Source organism: Cibotium barometz, chromosome 35, assembly GCF_041138505.1.
Source record: "Cibotium barometz isolate CiBa-2024 chromosome 35, ASM4113850v1, whole genome shotgun sequence".
Lineage (NCBI taxonomy): Eukaryota > Viridiplantae > Streptophyta > Polypodiopsida > Cyatheales > Cibotiaceae > Cibotium > Cibotium barometz.
This window is the reverse complement of record NC_141080.1, coordinates 20,767,890-20,791,411: the sequence shown is the minus strand read 5'-3', so window position 1 is coordinate 20,791,411 and position 23,522 is coordinate 20,767,890. Positions and strand designations below refer to the sequence as shown.

At 41.7% G+C, this 23,522-nt stretch overlaps 1 protein-coding gene across 4 annotated transcripts; it reads left to right on the top strand.

Moving 5' to 3' along the window:
* The first annotated feature begins 10,579 nt into the window (after positions 1–10,579).
* On the top strand, positions 10,580–23,455 carry LOC147618215 (uncharacterized). Of its 4 annotated transcripts, none has more exons than XM_086774654.1 (3): positions 10,580–10,895; positions 11,269–12,161; positions 18,942–23,455. In XM_086774654.1, the coding sequence occupies exons 2-3, from the start codon at positions 11,801–11,803 to the stop codon at positions 21,050–21,052; spliced, it is 2,472 nt and encodes an 823-aa protein (XP_086630780.1). In that variant the 5' UTR covers positions 10,580–10,895; positions 11,269–11,800; the 3' UTR covers positions 21,053–23,455. The 4 variants fall into 4 exon arrangements, with proteins under 4 accessions (XP_086630780.1, XP_086630784.1, XP_086630782.1 ...); XM_086774658.1 differs by having other exon boundaries at positions 10,651–11,336; positions 11,788–12,161; XM_086774656.1 differs by having other exon boundaries at positions 10,652–11,058.
* Positions 23,456–23,522: the final 67 nt, after the last annotated feature.

Below are 23,522 nucleotides of genomic sequence, written 5' to 3'. Positions count from 1 at the left end.
AGGATCTGACTAAGTCAAAGGAGTAATGCATCCTTACCTATATAAGGCCTTAAGGGGAGACATTGCCAACTTCTATAACAAGAAGTAAAGACACATCTCCCATCTTACAATGACTATCAGCATCATTCTTACTAAGCCAATCCATACCCAAGATGACCATCAAAGATTCCAAGGTGGCCATCTAAAGGAGAAATGGAATCTCATCTCTCTTTGACTTAGAGAACTCCATACGTCCATTGGCCATTTCTAGCGTTAATGACATCTTAGTTTCTCTAGCCTTAATACTAAGATTTTACATCACTCAAAAAGCGTAGAAAGCTTATTTGTATAGCAAGGGGGTAATAAGAGGGTTTTGGAATTCTATTACTAAGCCCAAGGGGGTAACACATAGCATAAGAACCTATATGAACACAAATTCAAAAACTTAAGTATCATTAATTCCTTTCATTCTCATCATACAAGAGAATACAAGTAGCAAAAGTCAAACAATAATGTAGTATGCCATATGTTGTACAACATGCTCATGTAAGGTTCTTACAAAAACACTCTTCATCATATAACCTAGAAGGAAAGCAATAGAGTCATCTGGCCCACCCAACTGTAGGCCATTACGTAAGCCCACCATGCTTCCCTTATTCATGTTTTACTCCACCACACTTGGACTATGGGGTTGACCCTGCCAAAGAGCGTCATCACTAGGGGGGCCACTTCGCGCATGAGGGCCTCTCACTAGTGAGCTTGAATATCCCAGGTCGCTAAACTCAATCTCACCTAAGCCAAAGTGGGAGGACTCGAGTCAGGCCTAGTCATGCGGTCAGGGCTAGTCGTATAGCAAGCGGTCAAACCCGAGACTTGCCACTTTCCACAATGAGTGTGAACTTCCATGCTACCCTCCTCCATCTTGTTTGTCCGCTCTAGTTTAATCTTTATTATTAGTTTTATTTCACCTTCTTTAACATAACAATTGTAAGAATCATTGCAACATTTTGGAAACCATTTCTAACATTCTTTCTAAGATAAAATAAATCCTCATGGTACTTGGTTATCCTTTTTAATTTCCCTTTAACACACCTATTCAGCAATTTTCTTCCAAAAGAGTAACTATTGTTCTTAAACAATATTCTTAATACCATCACTTGTAAATTAGCTCTAAGTAGGAACAACAAGCCCTAGATTAGGAGAAAACAGTCCTTTTTACTCACGCATACCAAGCTCTCTACTATTAAAGAAATAAAAGCTCTCTTTATATCTCCTACACTCTCGCACCCTTTCTTGCTCATAGTACAAGATAGGGAAACCATAGCTTGTGCTATGCCCAACATACAAGAATAATTCATCCACTCTCAATCCCAATTTACAAACACAAAATATTCTTTCTCTACTTAAAGAGAAACAAAACCCTAATCCTAATTAACCATATTAATCCACAAACTCCATATTACAAAATAATAACTATAACATGGTTTTGTTTCTCTATTTAAAGAGAACTAAAATCCACAAACTCCATATTAATCCACAAACTCCATATTACAAAATAATAACTATAACATGGTTTTGTTTCTCTATTTAAAGAGAACTAAAATCCTAACCCTAATTAACCATCATATTAACCACAAACTCAACATTACAAAATAATAACTACAATAGAGATTACTCTACTCTTTTGAGAGATTAGGAGAAGCTGGATTATCTCTAATTTTCTTGTAAACCATGAAGAGATGCTTAATATGCTTGAATTAAGAAAACATAAAGAAAGGGAAGAATTTCTACGAGGGAAATTCTCACAAGTGGCCTGCAAAAAAAAATGATTATAGCATAGCTAAATCACATGATTTCATCTCTCTAATTACCCTAATCATTATGTATAATTGTTAATATTAATTAATTAAATTTAATTAGCTTAAGTTAAGAGAAATATCTCTCTAATTTCAGCAAAAGAGAGAGAGAGAAGAGTAGAAAGCCCCAAGAAATGGCCTCCTAGGGTACTATATATCACTCTATAGCACATTAGTAGCATAATTAAACCCTAAAAATATTAATTAAGTTTAATGATTAAAATTAAGAGAAAAACTAGAGTTTTACTTACAATACACACATCTTGACTTTGGGAGAGCAGGATGTGATCTTCTAGCTCCAGAAATAGCTCCAAAAGCACTCAAGAATGGAGGGGGTATAGTAGGAGGAAGCAAAAGGATTGTTATGAAAAAAATCAACTCCCATGGACTAGGGAAATAGGTGGATTTTTCATCCATGAGGATGGAAAGAGAAGTCTCTAGGCAGTCCAAATACAGTAGCATAATGTCGGGTGGCGATCTCACATGGAAAGGGGATGGTGGGTGAGGTGAGAAGCATCCTACCCTTTCCAGAAGGAGATATGGGGGGGACACATGGATGAGAATAGACAAGAAATCCCCTTGAGCAGGTTCCCAAAGCAATCCCCTTATTAATAAGGTCTAATGGACTAAGGTTCTATACACACCTAGGTGCTCGGATGGTCACGTACACACTGGACCAAAATTTTACCTTTCACAAAAGTCACACAAAATAATTTGTTTCTAATTTTCAAAAATAAATTTTTTGTATTTTTTATTTCTTACTAATGAATCATGCCTAACTTGAAATAAGATTTATTAGCATAACTCCCAATAATGACCAGCTTAAGTAATTTTGTAGCTCTTTAGCTAGTAAAAACTTTTTTGTCTTATATTTACTATACCATTTCCTTATAAAATTTATAAAATATATATTACTATCTATCTCTGAGTCTCGAAATCAAAAAGTAATATTATATCTCTTTGCAATGCCTAGCTTAAGATTGTTTCTAGCCTACTACTACCTAGGTAAAATTCACAAGTTCAATTTTTACAACATAGGAGAGCAATAAAAGAAAATGATAGAGGTCATTAGTTTTGGAGAGGGATTGATTTTATAGCATGTGTTTATTGTCATCATTATAGGGAATACACCAATAAGAACTTAGATTAAAAAGAGTGATGGCTTTAGTGCCAACTATGGAAGAATTAAAATACATTAAAGCTGTTTATTCTAAGTTTGATAGAACATAATGAGATACAAGAGGGCTAGAATTTCATTAGTTAAAATGTAGGTTGTTTAGGATGAAGTGGCTACAATGGAGGATCAATTTGTGGAACAAGATTATTCAATAAAAAGTTATCAGTTATTTTTTTGTGGAAACCCAACAAAGTTTTTTTCATTTTATTTGGAGCCAAATGATACCAACATACATGCTCATAGCATTTATACGATTGATTACATTTTATCACATTGGATTTTTCTTCTTAGTTTGTGGATTTTTTATCAACATCAAAACGCAATATTTTTGTACGATGGTGCTAGAACATATAAAGTGGCCTTACCTTAAGATTAATGTCAAATAGCGAAATTCTAAGGACTTTGTGCACATACTCACTTAAGAAGACTAGTAATAGAAGCCGAACTATTTTTAAATTTGGCTGACCTAGTGTGAAAACTAATCACTTATATATAAATCTTTTTTAACAATAAGCAATACACAATCATTTGTATTGAAGTCATTTTTTACAATAAGCAATACAGAATAATTCCCTTGTAGTAGAATACTTGTGAGCTCCCCTTATTCTCTACTCTTGCTTATGCTCTATTTAATCTTATATGCTTGATGAATGCTTGCTAGATAGCATTGTTTGTAGGTTTTTTGCTTGTAAGAAAGAACCATTGTGAAGACTATCTCTTTTTTCCTCCATCTAGACATAGAGGGCTCTTCCTTCACCCCATTGACAAGAAGCATTTCACTACAACGGAGTGAGGACGTGGTGGACCAGCTAGTGCACCGACATGGGGAAGTTACAATTGTGGCTCTAAGGCAAGGACCAAGGACACATGCTTCAACAAGGCTAAGGCAAGGACCAAGGACACATGCTTCAACAAGGCTAAGGTAAGCACTTGACTTTAACAAAAAATTCTAGAGTTATCTACTCAAGGCAATATATTAGAACTTGTTAAACTCCCCTAAGTTCTTAGAAGAAGTTGTAAGACAAGCACAACTTGAGAATACCTTGGCCGATGAGAGTGACTACTCTCGTGCAGTGCCTTTACCTTCCACTAGAACCCCAAGGGTAGTCCCACCAAGAGCTCCCTATGTGGCTCCACATGTGAGCCCTCTCTTGAGAAGAGGAGAAAGAGGAAAAGTCATGCTAATCCTTGGACTTATACATCCTCTTATAGTGCCTTTGCCTTCCATTAGAACTCAAGGGTAGTCCCACCAAGAGCTCCGGAGCTATATGGCTCCACATCTGACACGTTTCTCGAGAAGAGGAGAAAGAGGACCAATAACAAGGCCATCAATTGTTTATGGAATTTTACGACACAAGTACTATGCACTAGTAATCCCTCTCCTACTACAACATCGCAGATGTAATGATGCATGTTTATCTATTGAGATTAGTTGAAAAAATAGGAACATGCCAAAATTCTCACACATGATGGTGATCTCGTCCAACACTTGTTCGAAAGGTTTGGGAAAATTTGTGAATAAATGTATGGAATGGTAGCCAACCTTACCAAAGTATGTACCTTCATAGACAAACATGCAAGGCAATAGTATCAAGGTCTTAAACCACACAACAAGACTAAGTTTAGGATTTTAAAGACACTCTTTGTACTGGGGCAACATGCACAAAGTGGTCCAAGGTAGAGTTTTGTTATACAATTGAGTAATCTCTAGAAAAATAAAGGAGAAACTATATGAGATTACATATCCTACACAAAACAACTCAAAGTAGAAGAGACAAGGTCCACTACAATCATCCTATGCCATACTTGGCGACGACAAGACATTGAAAGAAGAGTGAGACAGCTCAAATTTTATACCTCTTCCAAAAGGCTCTGAAAGTTTGATGCATATTTTGGAAATAATGGACATTCTATATTCTTCATGGCTAATATGGCATGGAGATAACTTCTGATGCGAAGTGCCACAGCCATGTTGCACATGGCTATGAGTGATGAAGACACTTCCAATGTGGAAGTAATCCCAAAGAAGCCTCACAATATATCTTCTAAGCTCTGTGAGCCAGAGGATGAAGAAGAATAAGAAGAATGCTTCTTCAAGGATGGAACTAAAGAACATTAGCTTTGATATGTTGGAAGCTGTGGATGCCCATATTAATTTTTCCACCTTTGGCAAAAAGAATTGGATGATGCGATCTCGACAATGGTAATATTCGTGACCAAATTGAAAGAGAAGAACTGCTGAGAACACTCAAAAATAAAAACCCTTGTACTCTACAAGAAGAGATATAAACAAAGCTCACAAAGCTTTGGCCAAAAAAAAAACTTGAAGCAAGTGCTAAGACAGAAGACCAGAGGCACGTTCCTGACCACTTCAAGTCTTACAATGTGGGAATTTGCTTTGTAAAATTCCCCTAATGGAAAGCCTAGAACATCTTAACTGACAGCAATCATGTTAACCAATATTTCTTCACTTGGAAGTATGTGGACATGAAAGGTGTGCCTCCCAAATTTCTCAATCACACCATTCCCATCGTGAAGGAGTAAAGCTCGTAAAGCAACAAGCTTTCCCAATGAATCCAAAAGATGGTGTGAGAAGAGATCATGATAGGCCAAACTTATCTATAAAAATTTGAATACACTGAATGGGTTTCACCATTCACTGTATATGAATGAGATACTTTTTTTAAGAAATTGTTGTTTTCAAAAGTGGGTGTGCATGTATTCAGAAAGTGTCTATACTTGAACATCATAGTGTTGAATAGGAGGCTTGAGGATCTCCTCCCCCTTTGTACCCTAGTCCGTCAATTGTATGGTCAAAAGCAGTGGCTAAACCAATGGGACGGGTGGGGTTACACACAGTCAATAGATTTGGGTGATCGAGTGTGTGAAGTGACGAGAACTGGGAATAGAGAAGAACGAAAAAAGGTATTAGAATTTTACAACTAGAGGTATCATCTATATTTTTCGATTTGAGAGCTTTCCAAGTTTAGCCTCGGGGAGCCACTAGGTTAGTTACTTTTCAAGGGAATCATAGAAGGGACCCCTAGAAGAGTAGAACTACTTGGAGGAATCACCCGCATTTCTCGATAATAGATATTGAGCCTCGAGGAGTCACTAGAATAGCCTCTTGTTTGAGATAAAGTAGGGGAGGCCATGAATGAGTCTCCCTACCCTCTAGGTGCTTATGTCCTCTAAAATTAGGGGGTAGGGGATCTCACAAAATCCAAGGTATATATAGTAGGAATGGAACATTATCCTTATGCTACCTCCTATTTGCACAACTCATTATTGTTTCCACCTTATTTTCAGGTTCTAAAGAGTGGAGACAAGGGATATAGCACTTTGAGTGGTGGATAGATAAAGAGATAAGGGGTCTAGCACTATGAGTTGCAGATAGATAAAGAGGCTAGATAGGAGAAGCTAGAAAGATAGGAAGCTATGTAAGATCGTGGAAGAAGCTTATGTTGCTAGGTAGGGATTATGAGATCAAGAGAAGAGTAGAGGACATCAATAGGATAAGGCAAGGATTGATGAAATGGGAGAGGGTGTGCGTGCCAAGGTGTTTGTTGAGTCTTAGGGTGAACCAAGTGATTAGCTTTGTTGATGTCTAAAAGCTTATTCATACCAGAACATAATAAGTTGTAAATACCCATTTGCAAAAGGTACCTTACCATCATGTAGTGTTTTTATTGTAAGCCTACACAAACAATAAATGCTAATCAAAACATATCTACACCAAATCTATAATTTAAAAAAATAAAAAATTACAGCTGAACCTCCATCCTTGCTTTGCTTGATGATTGACTTCTTATTGTGAACAATAACTACACTTACACAAACAATAATTGCCAATTAAAACATGTTTATACCAAATCTAAAAATTTTCAAAAATAAAAAACTATAAATAACGTGTGAAATTTTCTCCATTGTTAGATTCCATAATGATTGAAAGAAGCTTTGACTAAACCAAGAAATCACTCCTCACAATGTATTATATTAAGGAGGGCCTAAAAAGAACCATAGATATACGTTTGAAATTGGACGTATATCCATGAGGTCGAGTGTTCGATCCCCCCCAACCCATCACAGCCCAACCCACCTCCTAACTCTCTCTCATACCAGCATTTACATAGAAATCTCAGGCTATGTACATAGAGATCAAGCTTTTCGGCATGGTCTTAGTGCTCTCTTAGTGCCTCTCTCTCTCTCTCTCTCTCTCTCTCTCTCTCTCTCTCTCTCTCTCTCTCTCTCTCTCTCATTGGACCTATGCAACCAAAGGGCATGTCCTCTGTATGTGTGTCTATTTGGTTTGCAAAAAGCAAAGCACGCTCTTAGGTCATCTCCCTCCCTCCTTCTCTCTCTCTCTCTCTCTCTCTCTCTCTCTCTCTCTCTCTCTCTCTCTCTCTCTCTCTCTCTCTCTCTCTCTCTCTCTCACACACACACACACACACACACACACACACACATAGAGGTCATACATTGTAGTGCTATAGTTAAGCACGATGTTGAGGTGTAGCCAAGCAAGGTTGGGAGGAGAGGGTGCTACACATGGTTGTGTATACATGTTCACTCTAAGGTTTGCATGCATTAATTAATGCTTGTGCAAATTAATGCATATAAGATGTTTTTTCAATAAATACGCATATACGCATACTAACCATTATCATCATGTATATATGTTTGACAATAAACCGTTAGAATTCATTAAATAATGCTACACATCTTATTATTCAATAGACTAAGGTCAAAACCGTAGTAGTAAGGTTTGACCTTAGGTCCCTCCTCACCTCGCCATGCCCCCAAATGGACAGAGAGAGACAGTTGCACCTGTGCTTGCTTTTTGTATGGGTCATGCTTGTTTTTGGACATTTTTGAAAAAAAATTCTCAAAAGGAGGACATTTCAAGGTTGTTGGTCGCCAAGTGGATGCATTTCTACCATTCATCATTGTAGTTTTAGAAAGAGAATATAGGCCCTCTTTTCTGGTTTCACCTTCAAGTATATCCATTTGTCTTCAATACTCTTGAGTGCCTCAACGTTCTTTGAATCTTGGCTCTTAATGCTGGGCTCCATCTTTGTCATTGAAATTCTGACCTTAGACATCATTGTAATTGGAGTTATCAAGCAGTTTTCATCTGTCTCATTAACATCAAGTATAACTATTATTATTGTAATATGAGTGTTTATTTTTGCAAGTTTATGTACCTTATTTTGTAGGAAGGCCTATTTTTCAGTTCTCTAAGAAAGGCAATTATTTTCTTTGCCCTTTGAGAGATGGCCTAATATAAATGTTGACTTTCATTGTAAAATACAACCAAGACTACTTAAAGATTGTCTCTAATATAACGATTGTCTTTCCATTAAAAAATACTTAAAAGTAAATTATACACCATCAAATCATCGACCTATAAACTCACAATCATGTTGGCCATCATAATCTCTGCTTCATCTATAAAACTAAGACACTTAGTCTCATCGATATTTATAGTAGAACTTATTAGACTTTTTTTATTAATTATCAACTAAAAAGTATTGATCACAAAAATATCTATAAATATTTTTACATAAAATGATTATCTCAATATAACAAGCAAGAGGATTAAGTGTATAACATAAGGTAGTATGCTTTGTTAAATTTTAAAAAATAGCAAATAGTTTAAATTTAGTATATTAACTCATGTCACTACATTTATGTCTATGACAAAAATGTAAAAAGTTACGTAACAAAATACCTTTAAGAATTTAGAAATAGAACCTTCACAACTTGAGATTCTCTAGAATCTTAGAAACCAAATAATAAAAAGAAAAAATCATAAAAATGTTCCAATACAATAAATCATCACCAAAAGCTCATATGAGTATCAATGTCATGAATAATGACCAACATGTCAAATAAGATTCACTGTCATGAATAAAAAAAAGCTACCTTCTTTACACGGAGATAGTGATTACTGGGTGGTGGCCACTCCGTTTATTCCATTATCATTACATTGATATTATGATGGACTTTATATCATCCCATATGAGATATATTGCATCTTAATCCACCTCTAATGTATCTTTTGTACCATTGTATGAGAAAGACATGAGTTTATTCAATGTTTCCAAGGATAGTCTATTACAATATTAGACTTGATACGATTCATCTTTGAGAAACCTCTCTCATAATTAACTGTACTAGTACAATAACCAAGCATGCACATCATAACTTGTTTATCTCACCAAAAGCTTGATCCCATGTCTACAAAATTACCAAATCATATGCATACTCTGTTCAGGGCATGTTCTCTTTATCTTAATCATGAAATCTTTATATTCTATCTTGCATACGTCAATATTTACTAAATATCTTAACTTTTTTAACAAGATCTTTGACACCCATGAAAAAGCAACCATGTACATCAGGTGGATAGTCTCTTGGACTGAAGATCTTTATAATCTCAAAAGCTTCAAATATGGAAACAACTATACAAGGAATATATAATTTCACCAACAACTTGTTTTATCAACATGAATGCAACTGTCTCAAGTGGTTAAATGTCGACATTCACCTTTTTGCCCTAAAGTCCCATTGTAAAGAGAATACTTCTTATACCTTTGAGTGTCACTTCCAAAAGTCATACATCCATCTTTAGCTTATTGAAAGAATACATAAATATGAATAGCTCCATGACTAAACTCACTCAAGAGAAAGCACGCCTCAAGAGTGCCTATGGTAACCACTAATTGTGTCCATGAAAGTGATATCCATGTGCTTGGCTTGAAACTTCTTATTTAAGATATTAAGATAATGAAACACATCAGTCAATAAATGTAAGAAGAATTGGATCTTAAAGGAAGTAACAAAACTTAAACCGTTCAAACTTCGACGATTAGCTTAATGTATTCAAATTTTAAAAAACTATTAAAGTTTAAACTTTAAAAATAAGTAGTAATTATAAGTTTGATTAGCAAAAATCATACATTCTAACAAAATATACATTAGAATTTTTTTCCTTTTTTATTTTTAAAGACTCCATGTGCAAGATTAAAAATTTTCAATCTTCATTGTCAAAGATATTTTTTTTAAAGCACTTCTCTAGCAATATATCAAAGCTCCTTATACTTTTATAACAGGTTATACAGTATTACAACCTTAAAAATAAACACTAAATCTGAGTTGTCATCTTATCATCACTAGGAGGGAGAATATTTCTAATTGCTAGCCAAAAAAGGGGAGAGAGAGAGAGAGAGAGAGAGAGAGAGAGAGAGAGAGAGAGTAATGTAGTTCAAGAGATCTCCAAATAGTGTAAAGAGAGAGGAACAAGGTCATTCTTTTGGCACCCACGTAGAGATACAGCTAAGACGAAAATCCTTTTCTATTTTTGCATTTTCTGAGATTGTCGAGTTAAATAGTCTTATATGGGTCCCAAATTTTCATTCAAGTTAATTTGATGGTTACTCGAGATATTTTTTGGACCTTAGGAAAGGATGCAATGGTGAATAAGCTGCAATAGTGGACACGTGTGGGGTTGTTTTGGCTGGTTGTTTTTTTTTGCCCCTTGTTTTGGCTAGTTGTTTTGTGCTTTGAGCAGTTTGTGTGTGGTTTTATCTCGGACGTTCGCGTTTCCTTCCGATTGTTATGCGCTTTGGGCGGTTTGTGTGTGGTTTTATCCCGGACATTCGTGTTTCCTTCTTCTCGTTTGCCTGCGCCTCTTTCTGTTCACTTGGCTTGTCTTAGCCTTGTCGACAGCATGGGCATGCAAAGACAAACGTCTCCATTCGTTTTGTTGGATTTGGGCACTTTGGTTAGCTTTGGCTGGTTGTATTTGGTTCTTCTATTTGTCCGCCTAGTGATGCTCGATTGGCTGGTGTTAGCCTTCTCGACAACATGCCTAAGTAAAGGTATGGTCGTGTATGTGCACGTTTTCTTTTTGCATGTCCATGGCGGGGTTTTGCATCTCCATGGCGGGGGAGAGACAATCGTCTGATAGGGGCTCCGTGGCGAGACCCCGGACAGGCACTGCGGTCCCTCTCTTTCGTCATTCGTTACGAGCTGTTAATGACTGTACGCGCATGCCCGTTGAAAATCGATCATCCGGATGTAGGCAAAGAGAATGTAGATCCACAGAGTAGCACTCCTTGTTCTCTGAGGGCAATGAAAAGGAAAGCTAGAAATATAGTTTGGCAAAAATACGTTGCCTGCATGCTTTTTTTCACGTATTTCTACACATTTTTTATTTCTTTCTTTTTATGTTGCTTCCATGCTTGTTTGTAGGTGTATCCAAGTCCATGGATGCAGCTTCCAAGAGGAGACAAATGTCCAGAGTTTCAAAACCTGTGAAGGTTAAGGATTTTGACGTTTCGGTTACAGTCAGTGTGGGGAAGATCTTGACATTTCTTTCTGGGCATCCATATGTAATTTTAAGTGTATCAAGGGTTTGGTTGCGTTAGAGAAGGGTGGGACTATGAACCACCTGCATTGTCAAATGGTCGTGAAGACCCGAACATCTTCTATGATTGCTATCGACAATACACTGAAGTCGTACATGCATTGGGACACATGCAAGCCAGATGGTGGCCTTATTATGTGTCACGCTCTGCGTTAAGTCAAGATGCATACCTTCGAGGGCATGCTAGGCTATTGCATGAAGGATATGCACAAATTACATTTTAGGGTTTTTGTGCACAATGTCTTTGCCGATGAAATAAACCAGGGTAGAATTGTCGATGCATAGAACAGTCAAGGCGATCTAAAGAATCGAGTTTGCTTGACCTCTCTGAATATCTTTGAGAGGACATTTGTTTTCATGGAGAACTTCATTCCAAACAAAATGTCGACAACCCTTGGAGTGACTCTCCTCAAGATGATACGCACCGGCAAGTTCTTCCCCTCTACCTCTTGGGTTGTTCGTTGCATAGGAAATGACATGAGCTCAACCAAGGCCAGAGCCATGTGGAAGTGCATCAAGGATCCTGCTAGTGTTGATCTCTTCGATGTGTGCAAAGTTATCTTCCAAGATAACTACATCGAAGGAGAGCATGCACATTACTTCTTGCATGGATCACATCACAGCGACGTGCAACGTGAAGAAACGCAATCTCCTGCTGACGATCCATCCGACATGGAAGAGAAGATTCAACAGTTTCTTCGTGGTGTAACCGAAGAAGGTAAATATATTCCCGTTGCTTCCCGTCTAGATCTCACTTGTGACACCGTAATTTGTAAATATTTCCTTGGCTATAATTTTCTGTAAATCTATGTAAATCCTACCGCTTGCCACGTTGATGCGTTCTAAGTATGTAAATGTCCTATGTTTTTTATGTGCTGAATTGTTTTGCAAACAATAAAAATTTTCTTATGTATATATTGAAAATATAGTATTTCTCTTTGTTCCAAAAATATCTTTTTCTTATCAAATAAACTAAGGTCCAAACCTTAGTCATTCATTAATTCGCGCTTGCAGGCACTAATGAATATGTCTATAGCCTTATTTATTTGCCAGTTCCATGAGGGAGCATATGTTTGAAAGTTTGAGTTTTTCAAGCGTGAAAGAATCCTTTCTGCCTTGCATCTTGGGTCTCCCAATGCCAAAGTCGTTTCTGGCTTTCAGCTTGTTGGTTTGGAAGGCCTCACAAAATACCTCAACCATTCAACTTCTGCCATGTGGCCTATGAGCCTTTCTTTTCTCTGAAATCTAACACACAACACCGCCCAGCAAAACTTCTCTCTTATTTTCTGGTGAAAAGTTGTTGGCTGCCTTGAATTGTCAGAGATTAAGCAATCTTCCCTGCCCAAACTCCTAGGACGGCGAGTTTCCCATCCATGTCCATGCCCTGCTTCGACTCGCCCTACCAAGGCATGCCTCTACATCAAGGGTTGCATGGATTGGAGTAGGTGGTCTCGGAGGCTTATTGCTTTCTGCAGGAGCTTGCAAAGATGTAATATGCGGAAGCTTCGGAGAAGAATCGGTAACTTCAATACTCAAAATTCAGCACTCTTTTCGTGACGGAAATTAACGCACAAACTGAAAGGAGAAGTGCAGAAAATAGAGAGAGAGAGGGAGAGGTGGAGAGGACACAGTATTGGGTCCCAATCACCCTCTGTAGGGTCCCCACCACAGATGGTGTATTTGCTTTATTAGAATGATAAGAAATCTGAAAGAAAATACAGCAATCTTGGACCTTTTCTTGGCTGGAAAATCCCTGCCCTTGACCTTCAGTTCTCCACCCCTTTGCTTGGCAATTTCCTTGGCTTATCTAGCCCTTGATTTACTTGAGCTCTAGGTGAAAAATGAGATGATCAATTGGGATTATGGACTCTCCTATTTATACTACCCAATCATGAGCAGTCGGCCAGCATAAAATGCTCCCACCATTGAATTTCCAGCATTTTATGCTGAAATAAATCACATAAAATGCTGCGTTTTTTTCCTAACTGGCTGGGCATCATGCGCCACAGCTTTTGCCCACAATCCAAGGGCTGGGCAGCCTGTATGGGTTGCCCCATACTTGCCCTACAGCCATATAAAGGCTGTAATCTCCTGGAAACTGCCTTAACAGTACACACCTGACCTTGGACTCATGTGCACGACAATGCACACCTAACCTCGGACGACTGAGATGGATCTCTGGGTGACTCGTCTCGGACTGGGCTCACATGGGACCAGTTCACCATCCCAGGTCAGGTCCTGCACCTTCTGTACAGAAATGTCTACGTGGCATCCAAGTGCAGGATACACGTGACATCCCCTTCTGCTTAACTTGACGGAAGCTGCATAGCCTCCAAATAATCCGTCAATAACGTCGGATAGTCTTCGAAGAACTCTTTGTCGAGCCATACCGCTTCATGAGTTGCTCGGTCTTGAAACTTCTTGAGGAACTGTCGTAGTCTTCGGCCGGAGCCATGCTTGAAACGGTAAGGATCTGTTCTGGAACCATTGCTTCTGCTTCATCAACAATGTCTGGTTCCGCTTCGTCTTTGACCTCTTAAGGGGGTGGACTTGCATATGGCTTTAACCAACTGACATGAAATACATCGTGCATAATCCAACTTGGAGGTAGCTTTAACTGCATAGACACCTCATTAATCTTTTTCCGGATGGGAAAAGGTCCGAAGCTCCTGAAAGACAACTTTGGGCATCGCTTGCCCACCTGTTTCAGTCTTTGCTTCATAATCCGAAGATAAACCCAATCTCCTTCCAAAAACTTCATATCCCTTCGGTCTTTATTGGCTTGTCGAGTGTAGGCCTCTTGCGCTTTAGCCAATCTGTCTTTTACTGACTTTAAGATCTCCTGATAAGACTCCGTCACTCTGTTCGCCTCCGGTACTGAAGATGAAGTCCTGGTTAACAACGACTGGAAAGGTCTTCCAAACGCTACCTCATATGGAGTCCTGCCAATAGCTGAAGAAAAAGAATCATTTAAAACAGCTTGAACTAAAGGCAAATACGATTCCCACTTACCTTGCTGATTGTGGACATAACACTTCAACACATCAAAGGCCAACTAGTTGTATATCTCTGTGTGGCCATTTGTCTGTGGGTGAAATGCACTGGAAAAATTAAACTTAGCACCAAAATTATCAAACAATGTCCTCCCAAAAATGAGTGGTAAACTTGGCATCTCGGTCTGGCACTATGGTTCTAGGAATCCCGCCAATCGGGTACCAATGCCGAATGAACAACTGGGCAACATCTTCGGCGGTAACATTGGCCCTGCAAGGAATAAGCATAACAAATTTGCTAAATCTATCAACAATAGTTAAGCACTGCGTATTACGCTTACTCGGACTGGGAGGCAGATTTGTGACAAAGTCCATTGAAATGTCCCGGAAAGGACCCTCAAGAATTGGCAAGGACTGTAACAACCCTATCTTCTTTCCACGAGGAGCTTTCACCTTTTGACAAATGTCACAGCGTTGTACATATGTAAACACATCACGTCTCATCTTTGGTCAATAGTATTGCCGTTTCAATTTCTCTAGAGTCGAATTCATGCCCCTATGACCACCTGTAATGGCGTCATGGGCATCATGGAGAAGAGCTGCCCGGAATGACTTCATACACATAGTCGGCCTTTGTAGAAAAGCCAACCATCGCGTATCAAAAAGTGGCATGGTCCTGTGGCATCCAATGCCTGTTCCCAATGTGTACCGAATTCCTCAGAATTCGCGTACGTGTGCTTCATGTCCTCTAGTCATGTACCAACAAGGTCAAGTCTAGTGGTCTCAATCGTAGATACTTGTCCCTTCCTGCCCAAAGCGTCGGCCACTGGATTGGCCTTTCCTAGAAGGTACTCAATCATACCACCGAACTGTTGGAATATCTGACTCCAGCGGTGTTGTCGATCACTCCACTGTGCACTTGGCATTGTCTAGATCCAGCGTAATGCCTGATGGTCAGTGCAAACCTCGAAGTCACGGCCATACAGAAAATGTTTTCAATGTTTCAAGGCTTGTATAATTGCTAGGAGTTCACGATCATAGAGTGAGTAGTTCTTCTCGGCGGGCAGTAACTTACGAGACATGTAAGCTACTGGATGACCATTCTCTTGCAATACACCTCCAATTGCGATGTTACTCGCATCAGTGATCACTTGAAATGGGTCGTCCCACGAGGCAAGTGCTAAACAAGGCGCTTCTGACAAAGCCACCTTGAGGTTCTCGAATGCCTCCAACGCTCGTGGAGTCATTCGAATCTTTTGCCTTCTTGTCTTCACTCCCTTTAGCAGATCGGTGAGATCTGCCGAGAGGTCCGAAAATTTGTCGATATGGGTGGAATATGCCTAGCATATACCCATAAATGATCTAATGTCATAAGCTGTCTGAGGAACTTCCCAGTTGACAATCTCGGCCACTTTAGTCGGATCAAGTCGAATGCCTTCAGCACTAATTATATATCCCAAGTAATGCACCTGGAACAGATAAAATTCCGACTTCTTTTCATTGACGTAGAGCTCGTTGCTTTCCAGCAACTTAAGGACTTTCTCCATATCAACGTCATGCTACTCAACCGTAGCTGAAAATATTAGTATGTCGTCCAGAAATATGAACACACACTTTCCAATCAAATCCCGAAAAACACGCATCATCATGCGGTTAAATGTAGCTGGGGCGTTCATCAAACCAAATGGCATGACCACAAATTCATAGTGGGCCCGTTCCGTACGGAAGGCTGTCTTGGGGATGTCCCCCTCCACAATCCGCACCTGGTTGGTACCCACTCTTTAAATCCAGTTTCGAGAACACCTTGGCTCCATTCAGCCTCTCAAGAATATAGTCAATTCGAGGCATCGAGAATCTGCTCTTGATAGTCAGCTTGTTGAGTGCATGATAATCGACACACAAACGAGAAGACCCATCCTTTTTCTTGACAAATAAGATTGGTGCTGCAAATGGCGACACGCTGGGGCGGATGAAGCCAGATTGCAACAATTCTTGGAGTTGGCGGTTCAACTCCGATTCCATTGCCTTGGAAAGGCGATACGGAAACTTGCTCGGGGGTTCCGAGCCTGGGAGGAGGTCAATCCTGTGATCCTCCGGTCTGGACGGGGGAAGCTGGGGAGGGAGGCTGTCTCGAAGAAAAATCTTCTGGAACTTTTCATGGAGAACCGAGTACTTCTCGGAAGCACTGGCCACCGTCTGGATGTAAATCATCACACATTGTGCGCCTTTCCGGACTGCTCGCTTAGCCTGCAAGTGACTTATGAGCGGAAAGTTCGGAACTCCTGACTCACACTTAATGGTCACCGGGGCGTTTGACACATTCCGATTGATCTGGAACGTGTGTTTGTCCCACTTGACATCAGGAAGAAACTTGTGAAACCACTGAATGCCCAAAATTATGTTTGCTCCTACAAGAGGGGCAACCATAAAGTCACGCACAAACTCTATGCCCTGAATCACTAACTTAGCACCTAGAGCTTCATACTTGACGCTCGTTGTCATACCTGTGCTAAAACCCTCAACCTATTTGTCCACCGAAGTCAGCTCGAAACGGGCATGCCTAGCGGCCTCTTCCGTGACCACATCCTCCGTGCTGCCGCTGTCAAACAAGACGACTCCTCTCTGGCCACCTATGTAGCCAAAGGACTTGAGCAATTCGTTGCGCTCATACTCCTCGTCATGGGCGCCCCTTCTGCTTATCTTCGAGCTCCCGGCTAATAATTGCTCCAACCGAAGCACCGTGGTTTGAAGAACTAGGGGTAGCCGCTGGGGTCTGTGTGGGAGCTGGGCTCACCACGGAAGCTAGCGGCGGCCTTTGGAGGCTTCTTCGGAAAATCCCAAGAAGTATATCCTTTTGTATGACAAAAGAAACATCTACCCTCCTTGTACTGAGAAAGCTCCTCAGCACTTAACTTGCCACCAGTCTTGCCTGCCTCCGCTTTCTGGTCTGGAGTAAGCTTTGACGCATTGTTCGAGTTCTTGGAGCCAGAGGCTCCCGGGCTCTGTCCTGGGGGGAAGACCCCGTCTGGTTCTGGCTTTTGCCCCCCGAGGCGTTAGCCCTGGGAGAAGCCGGCTGGGAAGTCTTGGACTTGCCACCATTGTGTTTCATTTCTGCACTCTGCGCAAGCGAGAGTGCGTCTTCAAAGGTGGCTGGCCTAAACATACGCACCTCCCATTGGATTTGCGTATCCAGGCCATACAAAAACTGCCCTTTCTTGTCCGTATCAGATAAGCCTAATTGCAAACATAAAGTCAAAATTTTATCGGCAAACTGAAGGACTGGTTGCGCGTTCTGACGTGCTCCCCTAAACTCATCTTCAAGTCGCTCAAGGTAGTGGGGCAGTAGAAACCGCTGCTTAAGGTCGCGGACAAACTCATCCCACACATAAGCTGCCATACCTGCTCTGGTGTGGGCATGAGCCCACTGAGTCCACCAAGGAATGGTCTCACCTTCCAAGTACCAACTGGCTAAGATCACTCTAGCAGTATCTGTTTTCCTAACTGTGGCACAGTAAGCTTCAAATTGATGTAACCATGAATAAAGAGTTGTGGGATCGAGTTTACCATTATACTTACTAAAGTTCATTTTCTCGGGAAAATGATTCGAGGGCGCCGTCGGTGTCAATCTGGCGTCCAAGGCTCTGAGGTAACACTCGTGTTCCACGTGTCGCATGGCGTCGTCTTCTCGTTGTCGGATCTCCAATGCACGCACATCTGCAACTCAAGCAAGGAGCTTGGCTGCGGCCCTGACCATAGTAGCAGGGGAACCCCGTTTCCTCCCATTGGGAACGGTGGAACGCGTTCCCCCATCGCGTGGACAAGTGGAACGCCGGGAACGCATGGTGGAATGTGGAGGTGATCGAAAAATGGTGGAACGAAAAGGAACGTAGGTGGAACGCTAGGTGGAACGCGCCAGGGAACGCTAGCCTGCCGTTCCCCCACGTGGGAACGTGCAGGTGACGTGGAATGTTAAAAAAAAATGAAGCCCGTAAGCCTTGCAGCGCTAGGCGCTTTTCGGAAATTCGCACAAGCCCGTACGCCGCCCGTCGCCCGTCGCTTTTCGGAGTTCACGCCGTTGCTGTCCACAACTCCACGAGTACAGCCGCCAGCGCCCGTACTGTCCTGCCCGTACAGCAGCGCCCGTACTGTCCTGCCCGTACAGCAGCTGTCCTTTCAACTCCTGAGTCTTGACATTCTGTACTGCAGCCTGCTGCCTGCATAGTACAGTACTACAGTCGCCCCAGCCACCACTGGCAGCCAGGCCCCCAGCCCTTGCACTGTGCAGACTACAGTCATCTAAAAGGCAAGGCAGCAAGAAGCTTTTCTCTTTTTTTTTTGAACTTTGAACTTTTGGTGTTTTAAAAATTACCTATGGTGAATCACAATCTGGACTGCACACTGCACAGTGCACAGTCTCTCCCCATTAAACAGAAGAAAAAAAAGGACTCATTTCTCTGGAATGGTTAACTTTGAAAGCCTATTCAACTTTTTGCCCGAATTTGCAGACATCATGGCTTACTCGGGTTCAAAGCGATCAGCTTCGAATGCTACTTGGTGGGACGAGGTTGAAAGGCTAGAAAGGTATTCATCTAAGGGAGGTGCAACACGATGGAAATGCAAGCAATGTAACAAAGAGAAGTCAGGAGGAGCAAACCGTGTCAGAGCACATCTATGCCATGTGAACAATGAAAAAGCACAAGTGAACAAATGCCCAGGGACAACACCTGAAATGCGTAGAGAGCTTTTGGCAAAGTACCCAAGTGAAGAGGAGAAAGCATGTGCACGAAAGAAACCGGCAGTTGATGCATCTTACTTCAGTAGACAAGGGGAAGATGTACACTTGGGAGATGGACAACAGTATGGAGGACTTGGGAGCTTTGCATTTTCCCAAGATTTGCAGTCTATGGGTGCAAGTTCTGGCAAGCAGCAAACCTTGGGAGCAGCTTGGGATCCCCGCAAGAAAGAGAGGGTAGATGCAGCTGTTGCAAGGTTCTTTTATCATGATCATGTAGCATTCAATGTTGCCAGGTCTCCATATTTCATTGAAATGGTCCAGGAGATTGCACGGTATGGCCCAACATACAAGCCTCCTTCATATGAGACCATACGCACCACCTTGTTGCAAAAGGAGAAAGTTGCAATTGAATGTGCTTTAGAGTCTGTGCATGAAAGTTGGGCAAAGAATGGTGTGTCACTTATTGCAGATGGTTGGAGTGGCACTCGAAAAAGGTCCATTCATGGCATGGTGGCTTATTCTCGAGGAAGAATGCAATTCATTTCCTCACATGATGCTTCTGGGATTGGAAAAACTGCAGATCAGCTTGTGGAAGAGTGGGCCGAAGGTATTGAGAAAGTTGGACCAGAGAATGTTATTCAGTTCTTAGCTGATGGTGAGGCAACAAATAGAGCAGCTGGTCTTAGGCTTGAAGACAGGTATCCGCATATCACATTCAGTCCATGCTTTGCTCATTGTTTGAGCAACTTATTGAAGGATGTTGGCAGCTTGCCATGGGTTGATCCACACATTCAAAAAGGCAAGGAGATAATAAGCTTCATTCAAAACCATCAGTTTATTTTGAATGAATTCCGCAAGAGATCGGCCAAAAAGGATCTCTTGAAGTACTCAGAGACACGCTTTGGTTATAACTTTCTCATGATGAAGAGGTTATCCAAAGTGCAATTGCCTTTGAAGCAGTTGGTTGTATGCAATGAGTGGATGGGATGGGCACTTTCTCGCTCAAGAGCCGGCATAGAGGTTGCAAGAACCATACAAGACTTCACATTTTGGGATGAAGTCAATACTATCAATGCTATGATGAAGCCGATCATGCGCTTGATGCGGATTGCAGATGGACGGGAGCCATGCATTGGCAAGGTTTATGAGGGGGCTGACCGAATGATCGAGAAAATAGGGGAAATGGGCTTGTCTGATGAGAAATATGCAGAGGTTCGAGAATTATGTGAAGCACGATGGAATGGTTATCATTCTCCTATGCATGCTGCAGCGTATGTCTTGGATCCCGAGTTCCAAGGATGTGGACAAGAGGCTGATGATGAGGTGATGGATGGTTGGGAGACAGTGCTTTCTAGGCAGGTTCGTGATGCAGATAAACGAAGGTTGGTGAAAGACCAACTTGGATTTTATCGCAGCAAGTTGGGAAGGTTTGGATCGGCTGATGCTCAGAGAGATAGGTTTAAGATAGGGGCTGCTTTATGGTGGGAGGATTATGGGGCTCGTACACCACAGCTTCAATCATTGGCAGTAAGGATCTTGTCTCAAGGTGCAAGCTCCTCTCCGATTGAGCAGCTATGGAGTGTGTTCGGCCATGTTGCATCCAAGAAGAGGAACAAATTTGGGACAAAACAAGTCAATGACTTGATTTTTGTAAGTGCTAATTTGCGCTTGCTTGGTGATATGGCATCTCCCAAACCAGAGAAGTTTATATTGCTTGATGAGGAGTCCTCGGATGATGAGGAGACACATGGACTTGCAGATCCTGGTCAGGATGGGATTGAAGATTTGGATGCTGCAGATGTTGGTCTTGATGATATGGCTTTCTTGGATGACATAGATGATAGTCTCCTTGATGGCATCACTGGCAGTAGCCATGCATGATATCTCCTTACTATTTGCAATGTGCATGTCACCTTGAGGCTTGGACTTTGGACTTGGATTGTTTCTTTTATCTAGGCTGTGCCATGTGGGCCACATTTTGTGCTTTTTGTCACTTATGTCATGTATGATGTGGGCTAATTTATTTTGACTTGTGAGATCTGTTCAGTGTTAGTATCTAGCCATGCAAATTATGGTGCACTAGACTTTAGTGTGTCTCTGATTTAGTTATATAAATGTGCATTGTATGTTAAGATTTATCGTCATTTCTAGGAATTATCTAGGTCGTTCCCTGTTTCCGTTCCCCCTCGTTCCCGTTCCCCCTTTTTCTCGTTCCCGTTCCCCTGGTGGTGCTTTCGTTCCGTTCCCGTTCCCGTTCCGTTGCTACTATGGCTGTGACCCCGCGAGAGGGTCCCTGTGTCGAGGATTTGGCATCTGGGGTACGGAAGGAGAGGGAGGAGGAGATGGAAAACGGGATGCTGGAGAGCGGGTACACTCCTCCAAAGCCAAGATCTGTGCCTTCTGCTCATCCAACTTGGCTATCTGTTCTGCGATTGCTCGCATCATCTGCTGGAACATGTCTGTGACACTTAAGCTTGGTGCTCTAGCTGGGCTGCCTGGTGCACTCTGGTCCCATGGTTCTTGGTCTCTCTCATCGTCGAAGCTCGCCATAGCAAGAAAATGCAATTCCTTTCCGGAACGCAATCTGACCATCCACTATCTGTGTGGGAGACGTCCGGAGGCTAAAAACCAACCGTCCTTCGAGGGACAAGAGTCACTCCGAAAGGGGTAGTCCACCGGCGTCTAAAAACGAACCACACGAGCGAGAAAAAATTCTGGTTTCTTTGCTGAATCTTTGTACTTGAAATAGGCTCTGATACCACTGTAATATGCGGAAGCTTTGGAGAAGAATCGGTAACTTCAATACTCAGAATTTAGCACTCTTTTCGCGACGGAAATTAACGCACAAACTGAAAGGAGAAGTGCAGAAAATAGAGAGAGAGAGAGGGAGAGGTGGAGAGGACACAGTATTGGGTCCCAATCACCCTCTGTAGGGCCCCCACCACAGATGGTGTATTTGCTTTATTAGAATGATAAGAAATCTGAAAGAAAATACAGCAATCTTGGACCTTTTCTTGGCTGGAAAATCCCTGCCCTTGACCTTCAGTTCTCCACCCCTTTGCTTGGCAATTTCCTTGGCTTATCTAGCCCTTGATTTGCTTGAGCTCAAGGTGAAAAATGAGATGATCAATTGGGATTATGGACTCTCCTATTTATACTACCCAATCATGAGCAGTCGGCCAGCATAAAATACTCCCACCATTGAATTTCCAGCATTTTATGCTGAAATAAATCACATAAAATGCTGCGTTTTTTTCCTAACTGGCTGGGCATCATGCGCCTGCTTGGCTGGGCACAGCTTTTGCCCACAATCCAAGGGCTGGGCAGCCTGTATGGGCTGCCCCATACTTGCCCTACAGCCATATAAAGGCTGTAATCTCCTGGAAACCGCCTTAATCTTGCCCTAGGGCTATCCTACAACCCCTCCATGGCTGGTGGGTTCAGCTTGGGGCCCTCATGGGGGTGGTTCTACACCATTCCCATGCCCACACTAAGATCCGGGGTAGCCCTATGGGCTGGCCCCTTGTCCTAACCACTATCTACTGAGTGATCTGGCATCCGGTACCATACCAGATACACATAACCACTGACATCATTATAGAGGGAGACTCACAGCGCGGACTGGCACTGTTTCATGTGCAGGACAGTGCACACCTGACCTTGGACTCATGTGCAGGACAATGCACACCTAACCTTGGACGACTGAGATGGATCCTTGGCTGACTCGTCCCGGACTGGGCTCACATGGGACCAGTTCACCATCCCAGGTCCTGCACCTTCTGTACAGAAATGTCTACGTGGCATGCAAGTGCGGGATGCACGTGACAAAAGACCCCATACAATGAAACTATATAGACAAAAGCAAAGATAGAAAGAATAATGTAGAGCGTTGAGGTAAGAAGACAACTACAGTAATGGGCATTGAGATGCTAGAATTCTGCGCTGTACCCACATAAAATTGAGAAGCTCAAGAGACACAGGCAACAGGCAGTTGAAGCTCATAGCATGCATGTAGCACATAACTTTGTGAAGCTCAAAGCACGATGGACAATGGGTAGCTCATATCATGGATGTAGCATATAGATTGGGCCCAAGTAAAGTTCAAAGCAAAGCTGAAAGTACATGATTGGGCAATGGGCCCTTCAAAGCAAAGCCGAAAGTACATGAAAACGATACAGCTTTAGGCTATCAAGGCTCATAGCTGAAGAAACACAAAATAGAAGAGAATCCTAGGGCAGAAGCTTTTTCTTTCCAGCAGTAGACACTCCCATTTGGCAGCTTGAAATATGAGACATTAATACTAGATAAGATATGAGAAGAGATGGGTACATGTACAATTGTGTCCAAATGC

Bases quoted from the DNA above. Each gene is read 5' to 3' on its own strand.
- LOC147618215 (XM_086774654.1), top strand. From the start codon at position 11,801: ATGGAGAACTTCATTCCAAACAAAATGTCGACAACCCTTGGAGTGACT. The intron at 12,162-18,941 runs GTAAATATATTC...CCGAATTTGCAG, and splicing joins TCGTGGTGTAACCGAAGAAG to ACATCATGGCTTACTCGGGT.